We start from the raw sequence: 24248 nt of genomic DNA on the forward strand, positions 1-24248 counted from the left end.
GCAGAAAGCACCTGAGAAGCCTTCATTCAGCTGCATAACAAACCCAGGAGAGCCAACTCTGGTCCCACTCTGCCTGACACTTACTTCCCACTGCTGCTTTGCCCACACTCAAGCAACGTTCTGCTCTCCTCTGGGATTTTTGCTATTTCCAGTTTCCATCCTTCAGGTGTAAAGACCTTACAACTGGTAGGAAGCTGAGATCAGCTGAAGGAATGGGGGGAAGGAAAGTAGAACAATAAATTTTCCTCAGAACATCTCCACAGTGGGACTGTGCTCGATGTTTTAATTGTTTTGCATGTGCCTCCCCTCATATCTAGATTTGGTGCTTAGGGACATGGTTTAGTGGTGGCCTGGCAGTGCTGGGTTAACAGCTGAACTTGAGGATCTTAAAGATTTTATCTAACCAAAATAATCCTGTGGTTTTATTCTATGATTCTATTCAAAGTGGTGCAACAACATGCAGCAGTAACCATCATACCTTCAGCTGCTGTCACCACCTGGTAAACACAAAGTCTCCCCCAGTTACTAAACTCCTAGCTTGGGGAGCATGCTGAAGCAATTCCTTTGCAAACCCTTTTATCTTCATGATTGTTCTCTCTGTTTTACACAGTATTAGAACAATGACTCCTGCAGTTTTACTTCCCTCTCTCTCATCTTGTTGTCCTACAAAGCCAGTTTTCACTTTATTTATAGATGAGAATCATCACTGCTCCCAGCTCTGTGGAAGAGGCGACGCTTGTCACACTATGCTGCAAAGCCACCTAGAAATCACCAGCACACATTCAAACTGAACAACTCCTAATGCAAAGCACCCACAGAACCACAACCTACTCCAGGCTGAACTTAGCCTCCACCTCCCTACTGTCAGAAGCTGATCCACGTTAACCATTCACTACTGATGCCAAGGTGCTGACCAGAAAGGCTGCTGGCTGACTGACATCTTATCAAACACACAGCAAACCAGCAGTGGGTTCAGTCACCACAATGTTTTACATGTTAAGGCTCCTGCAATTCAGTAACAACTCAGAAGCCAATTACGACTGCTGCAGAAGACAGGCATCAGGAAAGTGATGAATGATTATTTAGGAAACATTTACTCTTGGGAAAGCTCAAGTATATTGTTTCTTTTGCTTAAGAAAAGGTTAACTCAGAAAAACAGATTGTGATAACACCTAAGTCAATATCCTGTCTTGGACTCCAACTGTTCTAATTTGTTATAGTCTGAGGTAAAAGTCTTTAATCACTTGGACACATATGAGCTCCTTATAAAAAATGATTTGGGGCTTGATTCCACTTGTTATACCTGCAAGGTCTTGTTAGAGTAATGCAAGCACTGTGTGCACAGTAAAAATATTCACTCAGGATCACTTTTGGTAGAGCTTTTTTAAACTATGAGGTCTCTGATTCATAGCTACCACACATAGTTTTTGCTGGTAAAGCCAAGGGACTGATCAGAGCACTTTAACAACAAATACATTTTGTTGTTAGAGGTCCTCAAAGATGAATCAAAATTATTTGGATATAAAACAGTCTTCAGAAGAGCTGTCTGGTGGCACCTTGTAATGCTACAGGCTTTTTCTTCCAGTATTGTCCATGAAACAGTGGAGTGTTTGGAACAAGGAAGAATTCCCAGACTTGAGGGTTTCTCCTCATCTTAAATGCTTCATCACAGGTTTTAGGTTGGTTTTTGGTTTGGGTGTGGGTTTATGTTGGGTTTTTTCCCCCCCCTTAAGCCTTCTATCAGATTAGCTACTTTCTGATATGCTCTTCTAAATTGAAATGGGAACAGTGAGTTGGACAGAAATCAACTGCAGTTAGTATTCCTCCCTTTGCTCTAATCAGTTTGACAGGATCTCCCCTATATTAAAATTTTAGCTTAAATAATTCCCTTGCATGTAAAGGGTTATTAAACACTTTAATAAATCCTGTTAGGTTCATTTATTTTTTGGAAGATGATAACCTTGGAATAGACTTCTATGAAACTGGAAAAGCTGCCAAGAGAAATCCTGCCAAGATAACTGTGTAATTAGGTTAAACCTGGATTATTATGGCTGTTATTTACATTAAGGAGCATCGCTATATAATACCTCTGGAAAATGGATTTGCCATCCAGTAAGCTCTGTTTATTTCTCAGTTTGCTAAATGTGACCAAGAGTTTGAATAACAACTTCCATGAAACTCAAGATACAGCTCTTTGCATTGAAGCAAGCCTGCAGACAAACACTTTTCTCTCCAAGCTGCACATTTTCCTGTGCCGCTCTCTTGAGTTTGGCCACTGAGCAACTGAGAAATAATGGCACAGCACCAGGTAGGGCCAGCAGTGCCACGGGCAGGCTGATTTTCTTGGGCAGAACTGGAATTTTCTTGTTGCCTTGTTTTGCCCAACTACATCCTAAACATAGGAAAGTGTTGCAACTTTTCCATGCAGCCTTCATTCATGAAAGTCTCTGTTCTACGGGTTCAGGCTAATGGAGAGCACAAATGGAAACAACCTACTGCCTTGGAAGGTAGGAGGCTGTGTTGCTAAATGAATTAAGTGATGAGGTCTTACAGCAGTTTCAGCAATCTTGTTTCACACCTATAAACACCGAGGACTGGCTGGTGTCCCCCAGCTTTGGCAGTGCAAGAAAGAAAAAGTCCTGAGGAGGCTGTTATACAAATCCCACCTTGCTAACACATGGGACCATGAAACTCTGTACTGGGGTTTTGCACAGCAGTAAGCAACCAGATTACCCTGTAGGGTACAAGACATAGGTTAGCACCAGCCTTCTTAAAGTCAGATAATAGTTGGACTCAATCTTAAAGGTCTTTTCCAACCACAATGATTCTGATTCCATGGGGATCTGCAACGTTGCATCCCAGCTCTAGGATGTTCCTCTACCAGCCTTAGGAGGCACATCACCTGAAGCAAGACAGAAGGTCAATCTGCTCTGTGGACCTTGCATAGTGTCTGCATTTTTGGGGACCAGGAAGGACAAGTTCTGTCTTCAGTGGTTCATGTCACTGCACTGCAGTGTGCTTGGTGACAGAAAGTCCTCTTACTCTCAAGGGACTGCTGACCCTTGGATGAGCCCGAGGGCATGCACATGCAAACAAACACACACACAGAGAGAACAAGTGTGTCTTTTGTTTTGTTTTGTTCACAATGCTGGTTAGCTGCAGCAATTTTGAGACCAGCAACTCCATCATGTCACCCTGAGTGCTCTCTGAGAGTAAGGCTTTCTGGACGGGGATTGGAGCAGCTGCTGCTTAGCAGAGGATAAAATTCAGACTGCTGGAGGGGGAGGAGAAAGGGGGCAACAAACAACATTTGTTTAAAATCTGGCAGGACCATCCTAATTAGATGAATTATTGGATGGGTCAACGAGGACTGCTCCCCACAGTGCCACAGGAGTGGAGAGACACATTGATGTGAGACTGCAAAAGTGATCATGAAGAGCTTCATCACTGAACACGGAGCACCAAAGGCTCACTTGTCTCAGAACTCACACTTCCCACACGGCGCCTTTGCTCGCTTGCCATGTATATAAAGGTTGTAACAGTTAATCATTTAGGCAGGGATAAATATTTATTCAGGGACTACCTTAACGTTGAATGTTATTTCCTCCATGACGTAAACTCGTTCAGGAAATGCTTTAGCCACCTCCTCCACACTGTTAAAATACTGCACTGGCTCCTTAATATCTCGGTCTTGTTCCAGCAGCTTAAACTGCCCTGAAAACAGATGATAAACAGAAGAGTTGTAAGATATTTATATTGGACAACTGTCACTGTGGCAACTGCTGGCTCAACTTCTTCACCGTGTCGCTCGCTCAACTTTTCCAATTCTCAGCAGCCAGGCGAGGCGGCGGAAGATGGCAGAGGGCCTCCTGAGCCTGCCCTGAAAGACACCCAGCTCCACCAGGTCAGAGTGAAAGGAATGTGTGGGAGCTGAAGTTCAATTAAAGAAGATCTTTTTATCGCTCCAGAAATAGTAAACAGCTACAGAGGCATCTGTGCTTGTGTACTTCACTGGGTGTAATAGTATCTGCACAGATAGCGGGGTTTGGCCCTTACTATTAAAGGTTTCACAGAAGGAAAACACACCCATCACTATAAACCCCCAAAACAATAAACACAAGGCCTTTGTTTTTGTCTTCAGCATCATCAAACAGCTATTTAAAAATGCTAGGCTAAAAGCCTTCCTCCCCTAGGCTTCCCTAAGACAACAGCATTTGACCTGACTCAACCATCAACTAAGCCCTTGGAGAACTTAAAGGTAAGAAATTAAACCATGCACATTTAAAACCCTTTTGAAGGTGACTGCCTTCATAACAGCACCAGAAAGAAGGGTTTCTGGCTGACTTTACCTCCTCCCAGCATGAAAACCGTGGCTATTTCCTAAGCCTTGTAAAAGGCAAGAACTAACAGGGAGGCAGCCACCCTGGGCAGAGATGCCAGGGACAGGCAGGCACTTCAAGCAGCTCTGTGCACCACCAGCGTGCAGCTTAAAAGCTTTCTTTTACAGAGAGATAATGAAAGCTCAGACAGACACATTTGCTGCTTGTATGACTTAAAAATACATCAGTGGAGTGACCTTCCCAAACTTAGAAATATTAAGCACTCCTAAGTGAAAGGCTGCTCCCAGTGAGAGAAGAGCACAGCAAGACTCAATGGAATAAACTACTCCAAAAAGCAAGGGAAAAAAAAAGGCTGAATAAAAATCAGTGGTCAGTGCATCGCCCCTAAATCATGCTTTAAAATTAACAGTGCATGCAGCCACTGGGTTATTGTTCTCAAGCAGTGCTCAGCTTAATTAAAATACATCCAATACATCAGAATGTCAGCCACCTACAGAAATATTTTCTCACTCCTTCAGCATTTTTGTGCCCAACACCCTGCTGCCCCTGTACATCCCAGCAGGCTTGAGACTTTTGTGCCATGTTCAGAGAATTCACCCACACTAACCTGCTCCAGGCCACCTAGCAGCAGAGGAGGAAACAAAAGCAAGCCCAGCAAGTTCTGATGCCCCATGAGAAAGACCTGACCTGCCACCCTGACACGTAGACACACAGGCACACCAAGAGGCTCAGCTTCTCCACCCAGCCCCCAGCCCCTCGCTGACAGAGGCACACTCTTTCAATCAGCATACTTGAGTACTGTGGTTGTAAACCTAAATATCAGCTTACAAAACAGAAGACTGCCTTTTAGTCCCTTCCACACACTTTCTCTTCCTACAGTGACCACAGTAACTCTGAAGTATCATCAGCAGGACAACTAAAGACGCTGCTACTTCCTATTGCAAGACTGGACTTGGCAGCTGTTTGAAAACCTTCACCACAAAAAATTCACTTGAGTTTACCCAAATTTGTGTCTGCTTCAGGACACACTATTATTTGGAGCTCAGCCAGGACAATCCTGAGGCAGAGGCAGCAGGACTTTGGCCTGACCTGCTGAAGCCATTCCTCTAGTTTAACTGGGTGCTCTGCCTTGTGCATTCTGCCTTAGACAGGAGTAAAGGACAGCTGTGTAGGGAGGACTTCAAGCACAACTAGCAACACTATCCAGAGTCTCTTCCACACCTCTAGGAGGAACCCATGACTCAAAGATGCCCAGAACAGGGAAGAGGTATCTCTGGGCTTAGTAGTTCCAGAGGTTTCCTCCTTGTACATCTGTTTCATTGCCTTCTGAAGATATCCAAAACTTTTATTGCAGACATACCCTCTATCTTAAACAATTCCGGCAACTCCTTGTTCCACAGGCTTTCCAGTACTTTCAGGATTAAAAGCAGAACTCCTCCTACGTGGAGTCAGGACGTGCCAGGACATCATGCAACAGCAGGAACTGTGAGTTGCACCAGGGAACATCAGAGAGCACAGAAAAACTACTGCTCTAGAGCATAGAGCCAACGAGTGTATTTCACAGAGAGTCACGAAGAGCAAGATGATCTTCTGTAAAATTAAAGTATCACACAGTGTTTGGTCACCATGGCTGACCTGAGGCTGTTGCTCTCTCCTCCTTACTTCCCAATTGCTTGTTCTCTTTGACTCCCAACACAGCCACCTGGATGCAACCCTAGCTGATTGCCCAATTTGGGATCCAGGGGTCTGATTTGCAGGATTCCCAGCTGTGGTTGCTATTGGAAGCAGGCTGTGAGCGCAGTTTAGAAAGGCATTCCATGCTCTTAAGTTCCCTGAAGAAAAAAAACCCAAACCCCAAACCACAGCAAGTTTGAGTCACTCCAGACAGCCCTAAATGCAGTGGGGTTACTTCTGATTTAACTCCCCCCCAACCCCCTTTATGCACAGAGGAGAGATAAATATGTTACTGCATGGAAGCTCCAGAGTTGTTTGTGTTTTCTTTAACTGGGAGACATAGCAGTGAAAATTTTGCTGGTTCAGAAAGAAACTGAGAACTCTCACTTCAGAGCAAGAATGGAACTGGGCACAGTAACAAAGCCTGAATTCACATGGACAAGGAAAGAAAACACCATGCTGAATAATAATATATTACATGAACAATACTCATGCAGCACTTTGAATGAGAGAGTGGTCTTTAATTCTAGGTTCTCTGGTTACTCTGTTTGGAAGCACAATACTACTGGTTTACTGAGACTGTTGTGTAGTTAACAATAGATAGGCTGGTGGCAAGAAAAGGCCAATTACCCACTGCAATCCAAACCTCTACAGAATCCCACGTTCCTCAGCGCAGAACAAACGCTGCAGGCTGTGTGCAACAGGGAGCAGAGCCTGCTGCTGTGGAATCACACGTTCTGCTAAAATAAAGAAATAACTCAATCAGCTGGGGCTTTGCTTTGGTACAAAGAGATGCTCAGACCCGTCTGTGTCGCTCGCTGTGCCATCCTCCCCGTCCTTCAGCCGAGCGGCGCAAACACAAAGCCGTCTGTGCCTTCGCTGCTAACAAGCGGCAGTTCACGAGGAGGTTGGCCACAGAGGAGTACACACAGATCCCAAAGCATGGAATATGAAGGGCAGCATTAATTTCCTCCTGTTACGAAACCAAGAGCTATGCTGTGCATGGAAGCTGTCAGGGCTGGCTGTTAAACTGCCTCTCCTTCAGAAAAGATGGGTTTGTAACGCCAGATTTTCTACAGACAGGGGAAAAAGAGGGAGACTTTTTTATTGGAGAAAGAGAAAGAAGGGCTGAAGAGGGGCTTGCAATACATGTTTGAGCCAGATGTCAAGCACAGGAGACAACTTCTTCCTATATTTCTAACCAAGCTGCCATAAAAGAGCCAGCAGGGCTGCAACACAAGCGAAAGAGACAGAAGTCTGCCTTGGCTGCACCTTGAAGTGGAATTTTATTACACCATACAAGGGGCTCAATTTCATTCAGAGACTTTACAAAGCTGGCAGCAAGCTTCAACAAATCACAGGGCAAGTGAACCACCAGAAATGTAACTAAAAAAAATAAAAGAAAGAAAACCTCAAGGTAAAGTGCACCTTTCTAGAAGTTCACCCTCTCTCCCTCACTAGCACAAGAATAATGAAACGCTTCTGTAGTAAATCAGTGCAGGCCCAGGAGGACCAAAGATTTGTGCTACTTGCACGGTCCACTGAGCAGGTGTGGTTACTCCCTCTGCAGCCCAATGCAAGGCAGTAATGAACAAGGCCTGTGAGCTTTATATCTCTATCTTTTAGTCTGACCTGTGGCAGGCACAGTATTGGAACAGTTTCATTCTGGTATATATTATCTCTGCAGATGATGAATTCTTATTTCCCTGTGAAGGTACTTACAGCAAAGACAGTAAATCTACCAGTGCTGGAAATGAGTTCAGTTAAGACAGTAAGGCAGGGAATGACCTAAACCAGGGCTTATCCTCCAGTTCATGGAGGTATTTACTAAAACCCAGTAGGAGCAGGGTGGTCAGGGCCATTGTACTTCTTGCCAGAAGTCAGCCCTACAACAAGAGGATCTTATTAATGTCTATAAATATCTGAGGGGTGGGTGTCAAGATGAAGGTGCCAGGCTGCTCTTGGTGGTGACCAGTAACAGGACAAGGAAAAATGGTTTATAAGTGGAACACAGCAGGTTCCACCTCAACATGAGAAAAACTTCTTTACTGTGAGGGTGACAGAGCACTGGAGCAGGCTGCCCAGAGAGGTTGTGGAGTCTCCTTCTCTGGAGACTTTCAAAACCCACCTGGATGCATTCCTGTGTGACTTGCCCTGGGTGATCCTGCTTTGGTGGGGGCACTGGACTCGATCTGTAGAGGTCCCTTCCAAATCCTAACATTCTATGATCTGCAAGGGCATTAAGCAGCCCTTTCTGTCCCAGCCTTCAAGTTGCTTCTGCTGTGTCCAGCACTTAGCTCCTGCAGGCTGACATATGTTCCCAGCTCTCAACTTCCTATGGCTTATTTCAGCAACACAAGATCCCCTGGTTTTGCAGCAATCTAACCCTCACCACCAAATAGCCCACCTGCTTCCAACAGTCCAGGATGCTTCCAAGACAAACCCATTCATTTTGTACAGTGTCTGTATTATGCTTAGACCAAGAGAGTCCATAAGGACACAGAGCTGCTGGAACGAGTCCAGAGGAGCACCACAAAGATGATCAAAAGGCTGGAACACCTCAGCTGTGAGGCTAGACCAAGGCAACTGAGGTTGTTCAGCCTAGAGAAGACTCCAGGGGGACCTTAGAGCTGCCTTCCAATACCTGAAAGTTCCTACAGGAAGGCTGGAGAGGGACTTTTCATGAGGGTGTCTAGCAACAGAAGAAGAGGGAATGATTTTAAGCTGAAGGAGAGCAGGGTTAGACTAGATCTTAGGAAGAACTTCAGTACAAGGGTGGTGAGACTCTGGAATAGGTTGCCCAAGGAGTTTGTAGATGCCTCCTCCTTGGGGGGGTTTGAAGCCAGGTTGGATGAGGCCTTGAGCAGGGATGTTGGAGTAGATGATCTATCTAAGGTCCCCTCCAACCCAAGCCATTGGATGATTCTATGATGCATCTACGGCAAGGGTTCACAGGTTGCACAAAGAATCATGTTTTCATTGATATAATGGATGGGAGCACATATATGCTCACACACCTAAATCTGAAGGAAAAAATAATACAGTAAAACAGAAAGTTATCTGCATGTCACAAGTAGGAAACATGGAAGGTCACAGAAACATCTGCTCAGTTGTGTTAGCTGTTAAGTGCTTCTCCAAGGAGGCAGGAGCTGTATTGTCTTTCAGCAGCTTTGATTATTTAGTGAGCCTCACATCTCTCCCTGTGAGGCTGCATGCAAAGCCCAGCACTGCTGCAGAACGTGCAGACAGCACAGCAGGGTGGCAAAAGTACTGCAGAGGTTTATGTTTCAGATTATTTGTTGACTGCTGACTGCATTTCAGTAGTTCAAAGAGGAGCAGAGCCAGCTCGAGAAGGAAAGGCCTTCTACCTGCCACCATTCTGGAACAAGACAAATTCTGCATGCATTCTGTCAGCATTCTTGTGTATCAAGCCATTAGGAAATAACTTTATCTCCCCCAAAAGATGATCCTTGATATAAATGGGTTGAGTTCAGGAGCATAAGCCTAAAGTATAAATAGGAGATAGTAAGAGATAGGCACAGAGAGGTGGCTTGCTAGGTATCAAGGAGAATGCAGTGGCATGAACTGGAAAGAGCATTTCAGCACACCCAGCTCTTACACACACCTCTACAGCCTTCAGCTGACAGTGTACAGTACTTCCCTCTGTGCCTGATGCAGAAATACCTTTGTTTCAGTGGGGGACAATGGGAGGACATCTCAGTCTATGGTCACCCCATCAACTAGAGCATATGGTAGAGCTATTTTGCCTCTGCCTAATCCTCAGAACCCACAAATGAACCAGTGCAGACAGACTCACAGCCTTGCTACCCCTGAAGGGGAAAGCAAATCACCTGCTCTGTCACCTCTACTGAAAGGGCTACTGATGTCACCTCAGGCTGGGACCAGGCAGCAAACAAAGCTGGATGCAACCCTATGGTAAGTTCTCCCCTCAAAGAAAGAGCAAGACAACCCAACAGTGCAGATTCATCCTTATCCGCCACACCAACGGCCTCTGAGAGCTAAGCAAAACAAAGATTTGGGGAGGAGCAGAGAGGGAAGCTTTTCTGAGTTATTCACAAGAATTTTTTGCCTTTCATATTGTAGCCTGATGAAAGCATGCAGGAAACTATCAGAGGGTGGAAAATACAGCAGGAAAATACACAACAGGAGTCTCAGGTACAGTGGAGAATACAGCAGGAAAACACACAACAGGAGTCTTAGGTACACAGCTTGCAAAGGCTAATGACTGGGCTACAAAGTAGAAAAGCTATGACTGATTCTTACACTATAATCACCATGAAATAGCTATTAAATAGACTTTGAAATACTGCTGCTGCTGCTTTTGAAGAGCTGCCTGTCAGCACTTACTCTTCAGGGGGAGGGAGAGGGGTGACGAACAGGACCTCCTGTGTCCCCATTTGTACCCAATCTTCTGGAAATTTTGGGAATGTATTAAAAAAACAAATGAAAGGAACCAGAGGCATATCAAAGTAAACATAATACAAGCAGAATTCATCAAGTGTACTGGAGCTAAACTTATGGCACCGCAAAGCAGAGGGCAAAGCACAAAGGCACATTCAGTCCCCGCGATTGCGCAACACGCAACGGGGAAGGAGCCCTTCAGAATGAATCCTTGTGCTTCTCGGAAGCATCAGGAAGAGTTTTTGAAGCCTTTCTTCCTTTCCATGTTATGTCTGTGGTGCAAACAGCCATTTGAGCAGGAGAGAATGAGTCAGCCAAGGAAAGCCTGGTAAGACATGTCAGAGCAGGGCAGGAGCACACTGACACATCACCTGCGCACCGCTCGGGACAGCGAGGAGAGGAACCCAACCGAGTTTCCCACACAGCAACCCAAGGCTTGCTTATCAACATCTCTAACCCTAGGCTGGCAAAGCATAGGAGAGGGTACAGCCCACTGGTCTCTTTTCTCTTATCTTACTTTTATGACTCCTAACTAGCATAACAAAACAACAACACAAAAAGGACCCTGTTGGCAGCATAACAAAGGAAAGTGAGTTCAAATGGTGACTGATGATAGCCTGGAGCGGGTTTAGCTCACAGATATTGCATGAGAGGGAATTTTAGGTTACAGACGATGCAAAAAGACAGACAGGGAAAACAAGCCTAACCTCTAACCTTTGTTTCATAAGTCATTATCATCACAAATACGAGATTACCACAATGAAATGTTCCATTTTACAGGGTCACATGTTTGAGTGTCTGGACTGTAAGTTAACTAGATTTCACTTACTCACTGGGTTATCATCAATCTAACTTGTGATTAACAGCAGGCTATTCCTTTCCCATGTGCTGCCAACAGACACCAAGTATATTCCACAAGCAGAGTGTTAGTTCACATAGCCAAGTGACCATGCAGAGGGCTCTGGTGACCACTGCACTGTCTGGCTTGCCTGATTGCTATTAACAAAAGCTGTTGCTAGTTTCCTGTTAACAGTAAGAATACAAAGGCAAGCACATGATGATGGCATGCTCTCCTGGTGAATATCAGAGCTTATCCACACCACAGCAGGAGTTACAGAAAGCCCAACTAAACCACCCCAAAGCAGCCACAAAACAGAGCTGAGATGACTACAGAATCAGGGAATGGTAGGGGATGGAAAGGAACTTTGGAGATCATCTAGTCCAACCCCTTGCCAGAGCAGGTTCACTTAGAGCAGGCTGCACAGAATGGCATCCAGGTGGGATTTGAATAGACTCCAGAGATGGAGACTCCACCACCCCTCTGGGCAGCCTGTTCCAGGGCCCTAACTTCTTCAAAGTAAAGAAGTTCCTCCTCGTGTTCAGATAGAACTATGTTTAACAGCAGCTACCCAATGACAAAAGCTTTTCCCATGTGACCACTAGCACTTTTCCCTTGGTACCAGAGTGGATATCCACTTCCACCTCAATAATGCAAATGGTGAAGTCACTGAAGCTTAGGTCTTCTGCTACTACAGCAGCCTCCAGGATCTTCATGGGAAAGCCTGCTGGAACTGCCTGACACCAGGGAGGAAGATTTCATACGAAGATAAAGCCAACATATCCCCCAGTTAACACAATCCTCTAGCAAAAGCTCTGTCCTCTATAGAACAGCTGGAAAAGAAAATGATGTAGAACTACAAGTGAGAAAGTACATGGTTGCAGTACTTTGAATCACCTACTGAGCCAACAGATTGCTTTCATTTAGACACTAACACTGATACAGGGCTAAAAATCAGTCCTGCTTAGGCATGCCAACACAAACTGAGCATCCAACCTTGCACTGGATGGCAGACAAGTGCCTTAACAGCATCTAACACTCTTCAGCCCAAGCAGATTCTCTTAGTTCAGTGAGAGACATCACATATATTTAAAATTCAGAAGCAGCAACAGACTTAACCTGCCTTTGGGTCTGTTCTTAACTAGGTGATCTCCTCCCAGATCATCAGTATACATTCATCCCAAGGCATATGCTCAAAGAACAGGGTTGTCTACAACAGATTAACATTTAATTAAAGCACAAAGGAAAAGCTGAGATGAGAGCAACAGAATCAACTCCTGGTTAACATCTGAAATTAATATGGCCAATTTCAAACAGGCTCAAGCAGACCATGTGGGGCCACAAGTTAGCCCAGAGTGCTGGGAATTTTCCACCACGATTACACCCAAAACTTTCTGCCTTTATACCATGGATTCCCTCCTCTCAATAACACTGATTTCAGCAGAAATCAGGAATGTGCAAGGTTTCCTCTTTTGTGCAGAAAAGCCCAAATCCTTGTTTTTTTTTTTATCCAAACCAAAGCTGTGATCATTAGTTTGGTGAAAACACAGTAAAACAGCTTTGTTCTTTTTGGGCTGATAGCCTCCACCAACACTGGTGCAGCTGTGGTTCATAATCTGGGTGACTCCAAGTACCAAATGAGTACAGAAACCCAGCTCCATCCTTCCCCTGCCTCAGCAGCTGCCTCCTCATGGGATATCCATGGAGGAAGTAACTTTCCTTCCCTTTCATTGTTTCATAGTTTCATTCAGGGTTGGAAGGGACCACAAGGATCATCCAGTTCCAACCCTCCTGCCATGGGCAGGGACACCCCACACTAGATCAGGCTGGCCAGAGCCTCATCCAGCCTGCTCTTAAACACCCCCAGGGACGGGGCCTCGATCACCTCCCTGGACAACCCATTCCAGGGTTTCACCACTCTCATGGTGAAGAACCTCCTCCTCACATCTAGCCTGAATCTCCCCACCTCCAGCTTCATTCCATTCCCCCTAGTCCTATCACTACCTGAGATCCTGAGCAGTCCCTCCCCAGCCTTCCTGTAGGCCCCCTTCAGATTCTGGAAGGCCACAATGAGGTCACCTCAGAGCCTTCTCTTCTGCAGACTGAACAGCCCCAACTCCTTCAGTCTGTCCTCATAGGAGAGGTGCTCCAGCCCTCTGATCATCCTTGTGGCCCTTCTCTGGACACCTTCCAGCACCTCCACATCCCTCTTGTAATAGGAGCTCCAGAACTGGACACAGTACTCCAGGTGGGGTCTCACCAGGGCTGAGTAGAGGGGGAGGATCACCTCCCTCGACCTGCTAGCCACACTTCTGATGCAGCCCAGGATCTGATTGGCTTTGCGGGCTTTCCCTCTCCTGATTTTGGTTGCTAAACAGTGAACTTCAGTTTCAGTGCAACTTAAGTGCCAAGGAAAGAAAGTGGAGTATTTTCTTCAGGACCTGAGTTCAGCGCAGCTCTGGTTAACCAGATTCTCCTGCTTCTGGTGTCTAAATTTGTTCAAAAAGGGGAAGAGGTGTTTTGCACTGATAAAAAGTATTTTAAACATAGCTTGAACTACTCTCTCTCAGGACACACTATCTCCTTATTACCTGTGGATGTAAGTAAAAGATGAGATTTCTTGGAAATGAAGATCAAAAAAAAACCACACAGCATTGAAAGAAGAAATCCTGTCCACCAGTGACAACAGAGGAATCTTACACTGACAGATGAAAGAAGCTTCTTTCTTAGCAGAACAGCTGAGCTTGGAAAGAGGGCAAATCATTTTAGGGGACCAAAACTTTACTGAGGAAAGAAAACTTTTGTCACCTAGAAAACCATCAGGTTCCAGTCTCTGTCAGGCCTGCCCTGAGTGATGTTACTTCACTTTGTTGCTTAAAGACTTGGAGACAGCTGCAGCTCAAGATGTGCAGAAGTGTATCTTTGGCCACAACATGAATCACAAAGAGTCTAACTGTGAGTGGCATCTGGATTTACACCAGACACAACTCTTTGGGTTTGGTAGCCACCTCCTCAAAAAGAAATCTGACAGGATGGATCTGGTTTTCCCAAACAATTCTTCTACTTCTTGGCAAGTCAAAGCTTTTGCTACAATAACAGCAGCCAACTGCTGGGCTTAATCTTGAACTTCGCCTTATTAGCAGCTTTGATTTATTTGCTTTGCAAAAGCTTCAAACTCCACACTCCCAGTCAAACCCTTAGTGTTTCTGCAGCAGTGCAGAGACTTTCTTCAGCTGTCAACCCACCACCCTTTATGCCCTCAGCTCTTCTGCTGACAGATCTTTTCCTCCTGCTACTCCCACGTGAGTATCCCTGGTTGTACAGCCTGACCTCAGTGCTTCTGCGCTCACTGAGCAGCCTTTTTGTGCCTTTCAGGTTCTGACCCCATCCCATGCTCAAAGGGCCCTGGCATGAGTGTAGGACGGTGTGTAGGGGACTATTCCACCCAAGGAGGAGAGTCACGCTGGCAGCACTGCCCCTGGCAGGCACTTGCACCGCGAGACACAAAGCTAAAGAAAAAGTGCATTCACAGAAGAGAAATCTTGAAAATGTACACAGATCAATTCCACATAAAAAGTGCTTTTGTTTCCTGCTCAGGAACAAGTTTTTTAATTAACTGAAGGGGAGGAGCTGGAAAAGCCAGGAACAATGACTGAGTCAGCAGCGCAGTCAGCTTTTAGTAGCTTACAGGGCTTTACATGAGACAGAATAAACATATTTCATTCAGAGTTAGACATTTTTATCAATGTGTAGAGAGACTTCAGAGCCTGGGCTTGGTACCCTGAAAGCCTGTCTGTGCATTATAGAGCAGCTTATTGTTTCAAAGCTTGTATCTCATTTGCTTGCTGAATATACATGTGCTTTACAATCTCCAGCAGACTCTCTGCTTTTCCCCCCCCCCCTCCTCTCTCTCCCCCTCAGCTTGAATCTACTGAAGTGCTGCACTCAGATTGCTGGAGAATCTGGTGCTCAAACAGTTCCCAACATTTGTATATCAGCAAGGCCTTGATGTTCTCCTATGGGAATTTCCTTGGGAAAGGTACCTTTTCCTTTGTGTTGTAAATGTCTGGTACAGACTGCGACTCAGCTTGCGTAGTTACAAAGTGTTTAAATTAGGGAGGAATTCAGTTTATCATAGCTCTGACCATCAACAATCATCTGCAAGTTCTGCAAAACAAGTTCCCTTTCCTTCTGGAACAAATTAGATAATGTATTTCAAATGGAAATGAAGCCAGTTTCCAAAGAAGCTCCTTAGTTACACATAAGATCTGCTTTATTCAGCTAAAGTCTCCTGGCCAGGAGAGCATTCAGTCTTAGGTACATTTATGCTACAGCTCAAGCTACACTAAAGAGAATTTCAAGCAAATGCAGAGCTAAAATACTACATGGTCTAGTAGCCACGAGGTCTTGGGTGAAAGGTTGGACTTGATGATCTTTGAGGCCTTTTCCAACCTTATTGATGATTCTATGATCTGAAAATCACCTTAATGAAACACATGCAGTAGCTGATGCTCCAAAGCTTGTCATCCAAAACCCTGGAATATCTATCAGGCATGCAGAGTAAGATGCAGCAAGCAAGCATGTCTCATTCCTTTGGTTTAGCCACATTGGTGTCATCACCTCAGCTGAGAAGCAAAAGGTGTTTTGATGCCCACATACTGCATGAGGTAAGCCTCTGCTTCACTTGCTCTGTACGAATGCAGCAGAGCTCCTGTCAGAATCACGTCTGGTTTCCAGCACAAGAGGACATTTATTCAGTGTTGTGCAATTTATCTAGGAAGCAGACAAAGCTCTTGATAACAGCTCAAGATGAATGAAGGCAGCTTTTAAGAGTGAGCGTTTTGGCATCTGTTCACAGCGTGTGCTAGAGTCTCACCAAGAAAAGGGAAAAAAAGAGGGAAGCAGGAGTTGTGCTGAAAAGGTAGGTGAAGGGAGATGGTGGGTACGAGTGCAGTGCTTCAGCACTGCCACTTCATTTAATTTTCAATGCTACTGAAGAAGGCAACAAAGATAAAAAAGGTAAGATGACAGATGATCAGAGGGCTGGAGCACCTCTCCTATGAGGACAGACTGAGGGAGTTGGGGCTGTTCAGTCTACAGAAGAGAAGGCTCCAAAGTGACCTAATTGTGGCCTTCCAGTATCTGAAGGGGGCCTACAGGAAGGCTGGGGAAGGACTTCTCAGGATCTCAGGTAGTGATAGGACTAGGGGGAATGGAATGAAGCTGGAGGTGGGGAGATTCAGGCTAGATGTGAGGAGGAGGCTCTTCACCATGAGAGTGGTGAAGCCCTGGAATGGGTTGTCCAGGGAGGTGGTCGAGGTCCCATCCCTGGAGGTGTTTAAGCCCAGGCTGGATGAGGATCTGGCCAGGCTGATCTAGTGTGGGGTGTCCCTGCCCATGGCAGGGGGGTTGGAACTAGATGATCCTTGTGGTCCCTTCCAACCCTGAATGATACTATGATACTATAAGATGTAAGTAGGATATGCATGTGTCTCATCTCTCTTGAACGCATTCCATCACACAGACTTTGTTTCATTACCTTAAATAAGCTGGGTACCATCTAAACCCTCTCTGGCAGTTCCAATCATCACAGCTGAATCCCAGGAGGATAAAACAGCAGAAGGCCCAGCCAATTTTCTCCTCTTGTAAGATGTCTGCCAGCTTTCTGAGAGCCAAACATAACCAGCCAGTGGAGGCAGCCTAGCCTACACCAGCTCGACAGAAAACAAAAGCTAGAGCCTAGACATGGGGAGCTTTAACTTCACAAGTGTTTTTAAAAGACCACTTAGGGGATTTTGTTTTCTCCATGTAAATGATAATTCATGAGTTAAAGAGTTGCACAATGGCTTGCTAATGCCTTCTGAAATGCTGTTGAATATTTTATCCTATGTGTGTTTCTAGTGAAACCTCCTTGCTCATATGGGTTTGGGCCATCTCTGGTTGAAAGCCATTTCTGCACCAAAGTGCATGCTGTAGCCTTTCACAGAAAGGGCTGCAAAGTGGTAATGATCAAAGTGGTTGGCCACCTGTTTGTCTGTGAAAGCACAAGGGCTTCCCCAGCTGCTGCATTCTGATGAGCTATGCTATTACCTACAGGTTTCTAAGTAGACAAGCTAACATTAGCAGCTGCAAATGCTCCAGAGAAATCCTGGGCTTCACATCTCTGCAAAACAAGTTTACTTTTAAAACAAGATGATCTTAGATCTGCCTTTGGGATTAAGAGAAGCACTTGAAATATTTTTTGGTTTAAAGGGAAAGTTATTCCTTGAATAATGGAAACTAAAGCAATGTTAGCACACACATTTAAGGTCATCATGACACCATGGATGGGGAAAAAGGGTATCTGGGTTTCAGACACTCACTGTTGGTTACTGTAGATATTAAGAAAGAGAGCTAGATGCTGCTTAGAGACCAGAAACACTAGGACATCCTAAGCTAAGAGCAACTCAACCCCCAAACCCATCAAAAGATCAGTCTTTGCTGGAGTTATCACAAAGTACTGGAAAAGTTTTCCAACAGTTGATGTTCTTTGCAGGAAAAAGCCTATTTCAGCTGCTATCTCTGAACTCAGGGAGCAGTTAAGAAACCTACCTTTGAAATGACACAAATTGCACTCCTTGAAGCAGTAATTTCCTACATAAGTCCTCTCCTTGCTTTTCCAAGCACCTTACTGCATACCCAGCAAGTGCACAACCCAGCAGCATGGGCTCCCACACAGCCAGCCTCCAGGGACAGACAGTGGCACTGGCATTCCCATGCTGCAGAAGATCACTTGGACAAGGGTTACCTGCTTCAAGGAAGCAACCCAGCACTTGTCTCATGCCTTCCAACACCTTGAGAAGACTGAGTGTCTATCCCACCAAAACCCAGCCATTGAAGGTGCTGGTCTTTGCCACCAGGAACCTTGTCCAACAGGATGTGCTGGGTTGACAGAAAGTAGCCACAGGCAGGGTGTACTCCAAGTGGACATATGGCACCACAGCTAACAGGCTTATCTACACACAGCTTCAATGCCTGCTTTACTCAATTAGTATAAAACATGTTTAATTAAATCACTGCAAGGACTGAGACCGGCTAAACCAAGCCAAATACAATCTGGTTTACAATCTGTGTCACTTTATCTGCTGGGGCTGACTCAGAGATGTCAAAGTAGGCAATTCCATAGTCTTCACCTTTCTTCTCTGCAACTGCTCTGCTTCTTTGTGCACAACAGGCAGACCTCCTCAGCCACTTTTTACTCTCAACTGCCCAAATGGCTGGAGTCCAAATACCTGCAACAGCTACTCAAGGTCCTCCCCACAGGTTACACTTCACCATACCCAAGGGGTGCCTGCTACAGGCTCCTTGTGGCTGACCTGAGCCCTTAGCTTATGGCAGGCAGCAGGTCCTTGGGGCCTGAGTACATCTTTGTGCAGAGCTGAAAGTTTAGCATGGCCCTCTGCATTTCACTTAATTCTTCCCTGGCAAACAGTGCCAATTCCTCCCTGCTCCCCTTCTCCTTCCTCAGAATGATTTCCCTCTGAAGAAAAGGAAAAGGAAGCAAACAAGTATGTTAAACACAGGACTGTGGCTCTCCTCTGGGAGTGGCACAGCCAGGATTCAGTATGACCCAAATTTCATAAAAGATGTATTAACTACAGCAAAGAAATCTATGCTACCCAAAATAACTCTCTTTTTTTTTATCTTCTGCCATTAAAAAATATAATCTGAGAGTTTGTACTGAGGAAAATGAAAGTTATAAAGTACTCAGAGTATAATAGGAGAGAATGAGTTTACCTATGACCATGGGTTGGAAGGGACATCTAGAGATCAAATCCAGCAGGATCACCAAGCAGGATCACCTAGGGCAGGTCACACAGGAATGCATCCAGGTGGGTTTTGGAAGTCTCCAGAGAAGGAGACTCCACAACCTCTCTGGGCAGCCTGTTTCAGCGCTCTGTCACCCTCCCCATAAAGAAGCGTCTCCCTGTGTTGAGGCAGAACCTCCTGTGTTCCAGATTGTGCCCATTGTTCCTTCTCCTATCACTGGGCCCCACCAAAAAGAGCCTGGCACCTTCATAACCACCCCTCAGATATTAATAGACATTGGTAAGTTCCCCTCTCAGACTTCTGTTCCCAAGGCTAAACAGCCCCAGGTCTCAGTTAAAAGAGGAAGATTAATTGGTAAATAAATTGAGCCAGATACCAGATACCAAGCCTTCACAACAGAACAGCCACATTATCAGCAGCTTACACATACCAGAAATATCAAGACCTTCATGAAAGATTATAGCATGAAGCATTATGGACTAATCCATGAATGCCAGGCAACTTAATTACATTTTCCACTGAAAAATTAAACCATATGTGCAGCTCATCAGATCAAGCTTTCTCCTATCTATCTGCCTCTCATATCCAACATCTGTCTGAAAATGAGATATTCATTTCCCTTATGAAATTGGATTCTACCTCCATAGTCCAACTGAAGCAGCACTGATATGGAAAGAAGTGATGGAAGAAGAGCAAAAGTTGGGTCATTCTACCCAGCCTTGTGTCAGAATGTGATGACTCTTTCTTCACAGGTGAAGACAAAAGGGCAATGCCCTTTTCTATATTCTTAATACATCTATATTAAGTCTATATCCTTAAATTTCTTCCTTCCCTCTTCCTTCCTTCCCTCTTCCTTCCTTCCCTCTTCCTTCCTTCCTTCCTCCTTCCTTCCTTCCTCCTTCCTTCCTTCTTCCTTCCTTCCTTCTTCCTTCCTTCCTTCTTCCTTCCTTCCTTCTTCCTTTCTTCCTTCCTTCTTCCTTCCTTCCTTCCTTCCTTCTTCCTTCCTTCCTTCCTTCCTTCTTCCTGAACGGAATGGAATGGAATGGAATAGAATGGAATGGACCAGACCAGGTTGGAAGAGACCTTCATGATCATCGCATCCAATCTATCATCCAACCAGCCCACATTCAGTAATTGCTCTAACACCCTTGTGCTAGCTCACTACTTTTGTCTCTCTCCTTTGTGGATCTGAGAAGCCTTTCAATATAAGAACCCAAACCAACACAACAAAGAACCCCCAACCCCCCACCTTCAGCCTGAACTCAGTGTGGTCCTGCAAATAGTTCCAACAGGTCAGCACTGCCAAGGAAAAAAACTGTGTGGCTGAAAATTAGTTCTACCAACTCTTAATTTCCAACTCCTGTGAGGAGATCATTATGAATGTTCACTCACAACATTCACCCACACGTAAGCTAATAGCCTGCATCTCACTATATGCTTCCTGGTGATGGAAACACAGCCCAAAGCAACAGCAAAACGTCTTGCCCACGCTGCTGTCAACTGAGCAGAAAGAAAAGAATTTAACCTGCATCCCTCTGGCTGAAGAAAAGTCTCATCCATACACGTCACACAGCAGGATCTGGAGCTATGTATATGTTCTTTTAATGATTTCCAGAGTGCTTGCTCATTACATTAATTAAAATAACAGCTCCATTCTCTCAGGGTCAACAGCTTTCCCCAAATTAAAGTGCTTTACTTCAGCATCACCAGGGGTAGGAAATCATTCCTGCAGCAGAAGGGGGTTCCTTCTCGCCAGGCAATCCACAGGATGAACCCAGATGCCGCAGTGTTTGGAGAAGCCAGGCAGCACAAGGGGTGCATTGTTAGAAGCCCCTTGCCTTGCAGGGGCACCCTGGCTCCCCTTAGGGCAAGGGTTCAAAGGCTTCATACAAAACAGTGGAAGGGGCAAGCTGCAGTTCATGCTCTGCCCTGCTTTTTCTCTTTGCCTGGGCTGCCAGAGCTGATGCCTTGGAGACAGGTCTCAAGGATCAGGTCTCCACCTAGACATTTTGCACTCCTTCTATTTGACAACACTCTCCTGAGGGCTGGTGGCAGAGGGGCTGCATTTCCTACCCTGTCAGGACTAGTCTTGCAGGAGCAGAGCCACTGTTAAGCCATTACACAGAAGGGAGTTTTGTTTTCATTTGGCATCAAAACTGATACAGAGAATCAAAGGGAGGATCAGCACTGAAGATTTATTTGTATATCAAGGGGAAATCCAGAAGCCATTGAAATTGTTTACAGCAGGTTGAAAGAATAATACAAAGAACAAACTGTGCTGACAGACATCCAGATGGCATTTGCAGGCAGAGCTCAACACCTTTAGCCCAGCTAAGTTTTATTAACATTTACACATCATCTTATTTCTAACATTTTAAAAGCACCAAACTATGAAGGCTGCAGACTCATCACCCTCCTCCCCCTTTGCTTTGTGACTGAACTGAATTTACCTGGCAGAGCAAAGCAGCTCAAGCAGCTGGTGCAGAGGACAAAGAGAGGAATGAAGGAGAAAGTGTGAAGCACTGGGGAACTGGAGAATGCTGCCTGTGTATCCACAGGGCTCTTTTGCGACAGTTTCACAGGGCTCATGCAAAGCTACTCACTGCCAAAACAGGACACACTACTTGTACTCTGGAAAAGGCAAAACATAGACAAACAGCAGGAGAATGCAAGTCCATCACCTTGTATCCAAACACTTCATTCCTCCTACACATATTGACTCTGGAAACTTCTGTTGTCATTTAAAATCCCTGTGTCTAGGAGGACTGCAAACCACAGCAAAGGGATGTTTCCCTACCAGATAAAAGAGCAAGTCATGAGTGATCCATCAAGGACTTGCACTATACCCATGGAGTCCACTCAGTGGGAATCAGGGCACAAGCACTCAGACTTAACAAAGAGCCACAAGAATGGAAAATATCCATCCACAACTTGCATGAATTAAAAGTTTACCAAACAAACCCTTTCTTTCCATGGTCTCATCCTGTGATACCAAAATGTCCCTAATTCTGTAGCAAGTCAGTACTGGCCACACCACTGACAGCACTTTCATGCACTGGATATGGATGGAGTATAAACACCCAATGTTTTTCAGTCTATCCAACCAAACCTTTGCATATTGCTGCTGGAGGTAGGAAAGGGCCAAAAAGTAGCACTGAATCCTTCCCTGCTGTAGAACGGCACTGAAGTTAAAAATAGATCTACCAAATATTTGTAATCCTTAATCTCCTTTCACATTAAAGCAATATCCAGATTCACCAGTGATTAGAGACCCCAAGAGATTTATTTGTAAGTGGCTGTCTCAGACCCTGCTAAATCCTCCTCCTTTTTATTTAGCTGGTTTGCTGACCTAGTAACTATGCAAACCAGAAATTTTAATGAGGAAAAATACTCAACTACCTCCAGCACATTAAACCTCTGTAACAAATACTATAGTGGGGGCAGAAAAAGAAGGTGTTGGCTCACAAACACTGGGGAGGAGGAGGAGGGGAGACCTTTTCAGCAGCAGACGAATTCAACGTTGAGGAGAGGCTTAAATCTTCCGTCTAGGCGATGTGTTTTGTGGTTCCCTGCACAACTAATCTGTTGTTACTTATTCTTTTTCCTTCAGTATAGATGGACCCTGTGTAGCAGGGAACAGGGCTTTGGAGAACAGCCCTCATTTTGTTCAGTACAATACAGCCTTCTCAACTCTTACGCTGCCACTTGAACCCTCAAATCGTACACGGGCGAGAGAAGGACAATTTGGAAACGAATAAAGCAAATAACTGATTTTAATCTCCTCTGGGTGTAATGCCACATCCCAACTTAAGGGCTAGCAAAAGCTTTTAGGTAATATTTTCCATGCCTGGCAGTTTCTACAAGCACCTTCTATGGGTATTTCTTGGCTCTCCAGGAAAAGAGACAGTTGTAATGTAGTGAGCAGCTTTCCAATCAGATGTTCAGTGAAGGTCAGGGAGGAAGGCATGATGTGTCCTCTTGCCCATGACTAATTAGCAGCCACTGCAGACTACTGGATAGCTGCATTTCTCTGAGGAAAAGGTTTTAAGCTTTATCAGTGACATTATAGATCATAGCCAAGCAAGGCTTACTGATCTACCATGACTCACCCAGATTAATATTTCCCATAACAAATATAGTTATACAGAAAGAAGTCTAAAAGTGCCCACACTAAGCCTGAAAAAAAACCCTACCAAAAAGCCATTTTTGGTGACTTTTGATATTTTTATATCCAAGAATATAAATCATATACTACATGTGTTCCACTTAAAGTTTGAACAGAGCTTATCCATCAAGGCTCAGAGAAATGAAGCACAGCTCCCAAGAGATGAGGGAATTCCCATTCTCATAGCTGGAAGTGAAAGGAGTGGGCTGGAGAGGGAAGTGACTGCAGTTAAAAACTATCAAGGAGTCTCAAGGAATTAATATGCCTTGCCTGACCTGAATCTATTCCAGTTTCACATGGTATGAGAAGAGAACGTTTGTTTACAGCTGAAGAACAACAACAACAAAAAATAAGCAGGTTTCCATGGCTTTCCTGGGTAAAGCTCTACTTGAGCTTGTTTGGAGATAGCACTTTTCATAAAATGGTTTGGTTAATAGTCCAGAGCACTTCTGGCTGGTAAAGGACAAAACAGAGAGGTGGTTGGCTCACTAAAATAACAATGATTTCAAACACTGTATAATAAACCCCCGAGGAGAATGTATCATAGAATTGTTAGGGTTGGAAGGGACCTCAAGGATCATCTAGTTCCAACCCCCCTGCCATGGGCAGGGACACCTCACACTATACGACTAACCCACCTTTTAAAGACACCTATGCTATAAAACATGGGCCAGGACTTCAGGATTCACCCTGTGGGAAATCCTGTGGGATCAGATGGTGTTGGTTGATAGGTTGGACTCGATGATCTCAAAGGTCTTTTCCAACCTGGTTTATTCTTTTCTTTCTATCTTTTATAAGTCATTTTGGCAAGTCTCATTACCAGCACTGCAACAAAGAAATGTGGAAGATGGAAAAATGAACAAAATCCACATAAAATTATAAAGTTTAGAAATGATGGTCCTTTAGCTACAAAATGGAAGCTCTGCTCTAGTTGGCACAGTGGGAATGTGCCTCTTGGAGCCCAAGGGATGAGGGGGGGAAAAGAGAGGTGAAAATAAAG

At 44.9% G+C, this 24248-nt stretch overlaps 1 protein-coding gene across 3 annotated transcripts in view; it reads right to left on the reverse strand.

Annotated features, from left to right (window-relative positions):
* Nucleotides 1-24248, reverse strand: part of GAREM1 (GRB2 associated regulator of MAPK1 subtype 1) — a 111851-nt gene that overhangs the window by 21203 nt on the left and 66400 nt on the right. For 2 of the 3 annotated variants that reach the window (XM_068158760.1, XM_068158759.1), the window contains exon 3: nucleotides 3584-3714. The exons of the other annotated variant lie outside the window; for it this stretch is intronic. In XM_068158760.1, coding sequence (XP_068014861.1) covers nucleotides 3584-3714 — 131 coding nt within the window. The remainder of the gene's footprint in view (nucleotides 1-3583; nucleotides 3715-24248) is intronic. 3 annotated transcript variants of the gene reach the window in all.

The sequence above is a fragment of the Melanerpes formicivorus genome, unplaced genomic scaffold (genome assembly GCF_026170545.1).
Source record: "Melanerpes formicivorus ecotype bairdi unplaced genomic scaffold, bMelFor1.0.p_v2 SCAF_42, whole genome shotgun sequence".
Classification (NCBI taxonomy): Eukaryota; Metazoa; Chordata; class Aves; order Piciformes; family Picidae; genus Melanerpes; species Melanerpes formicivorus.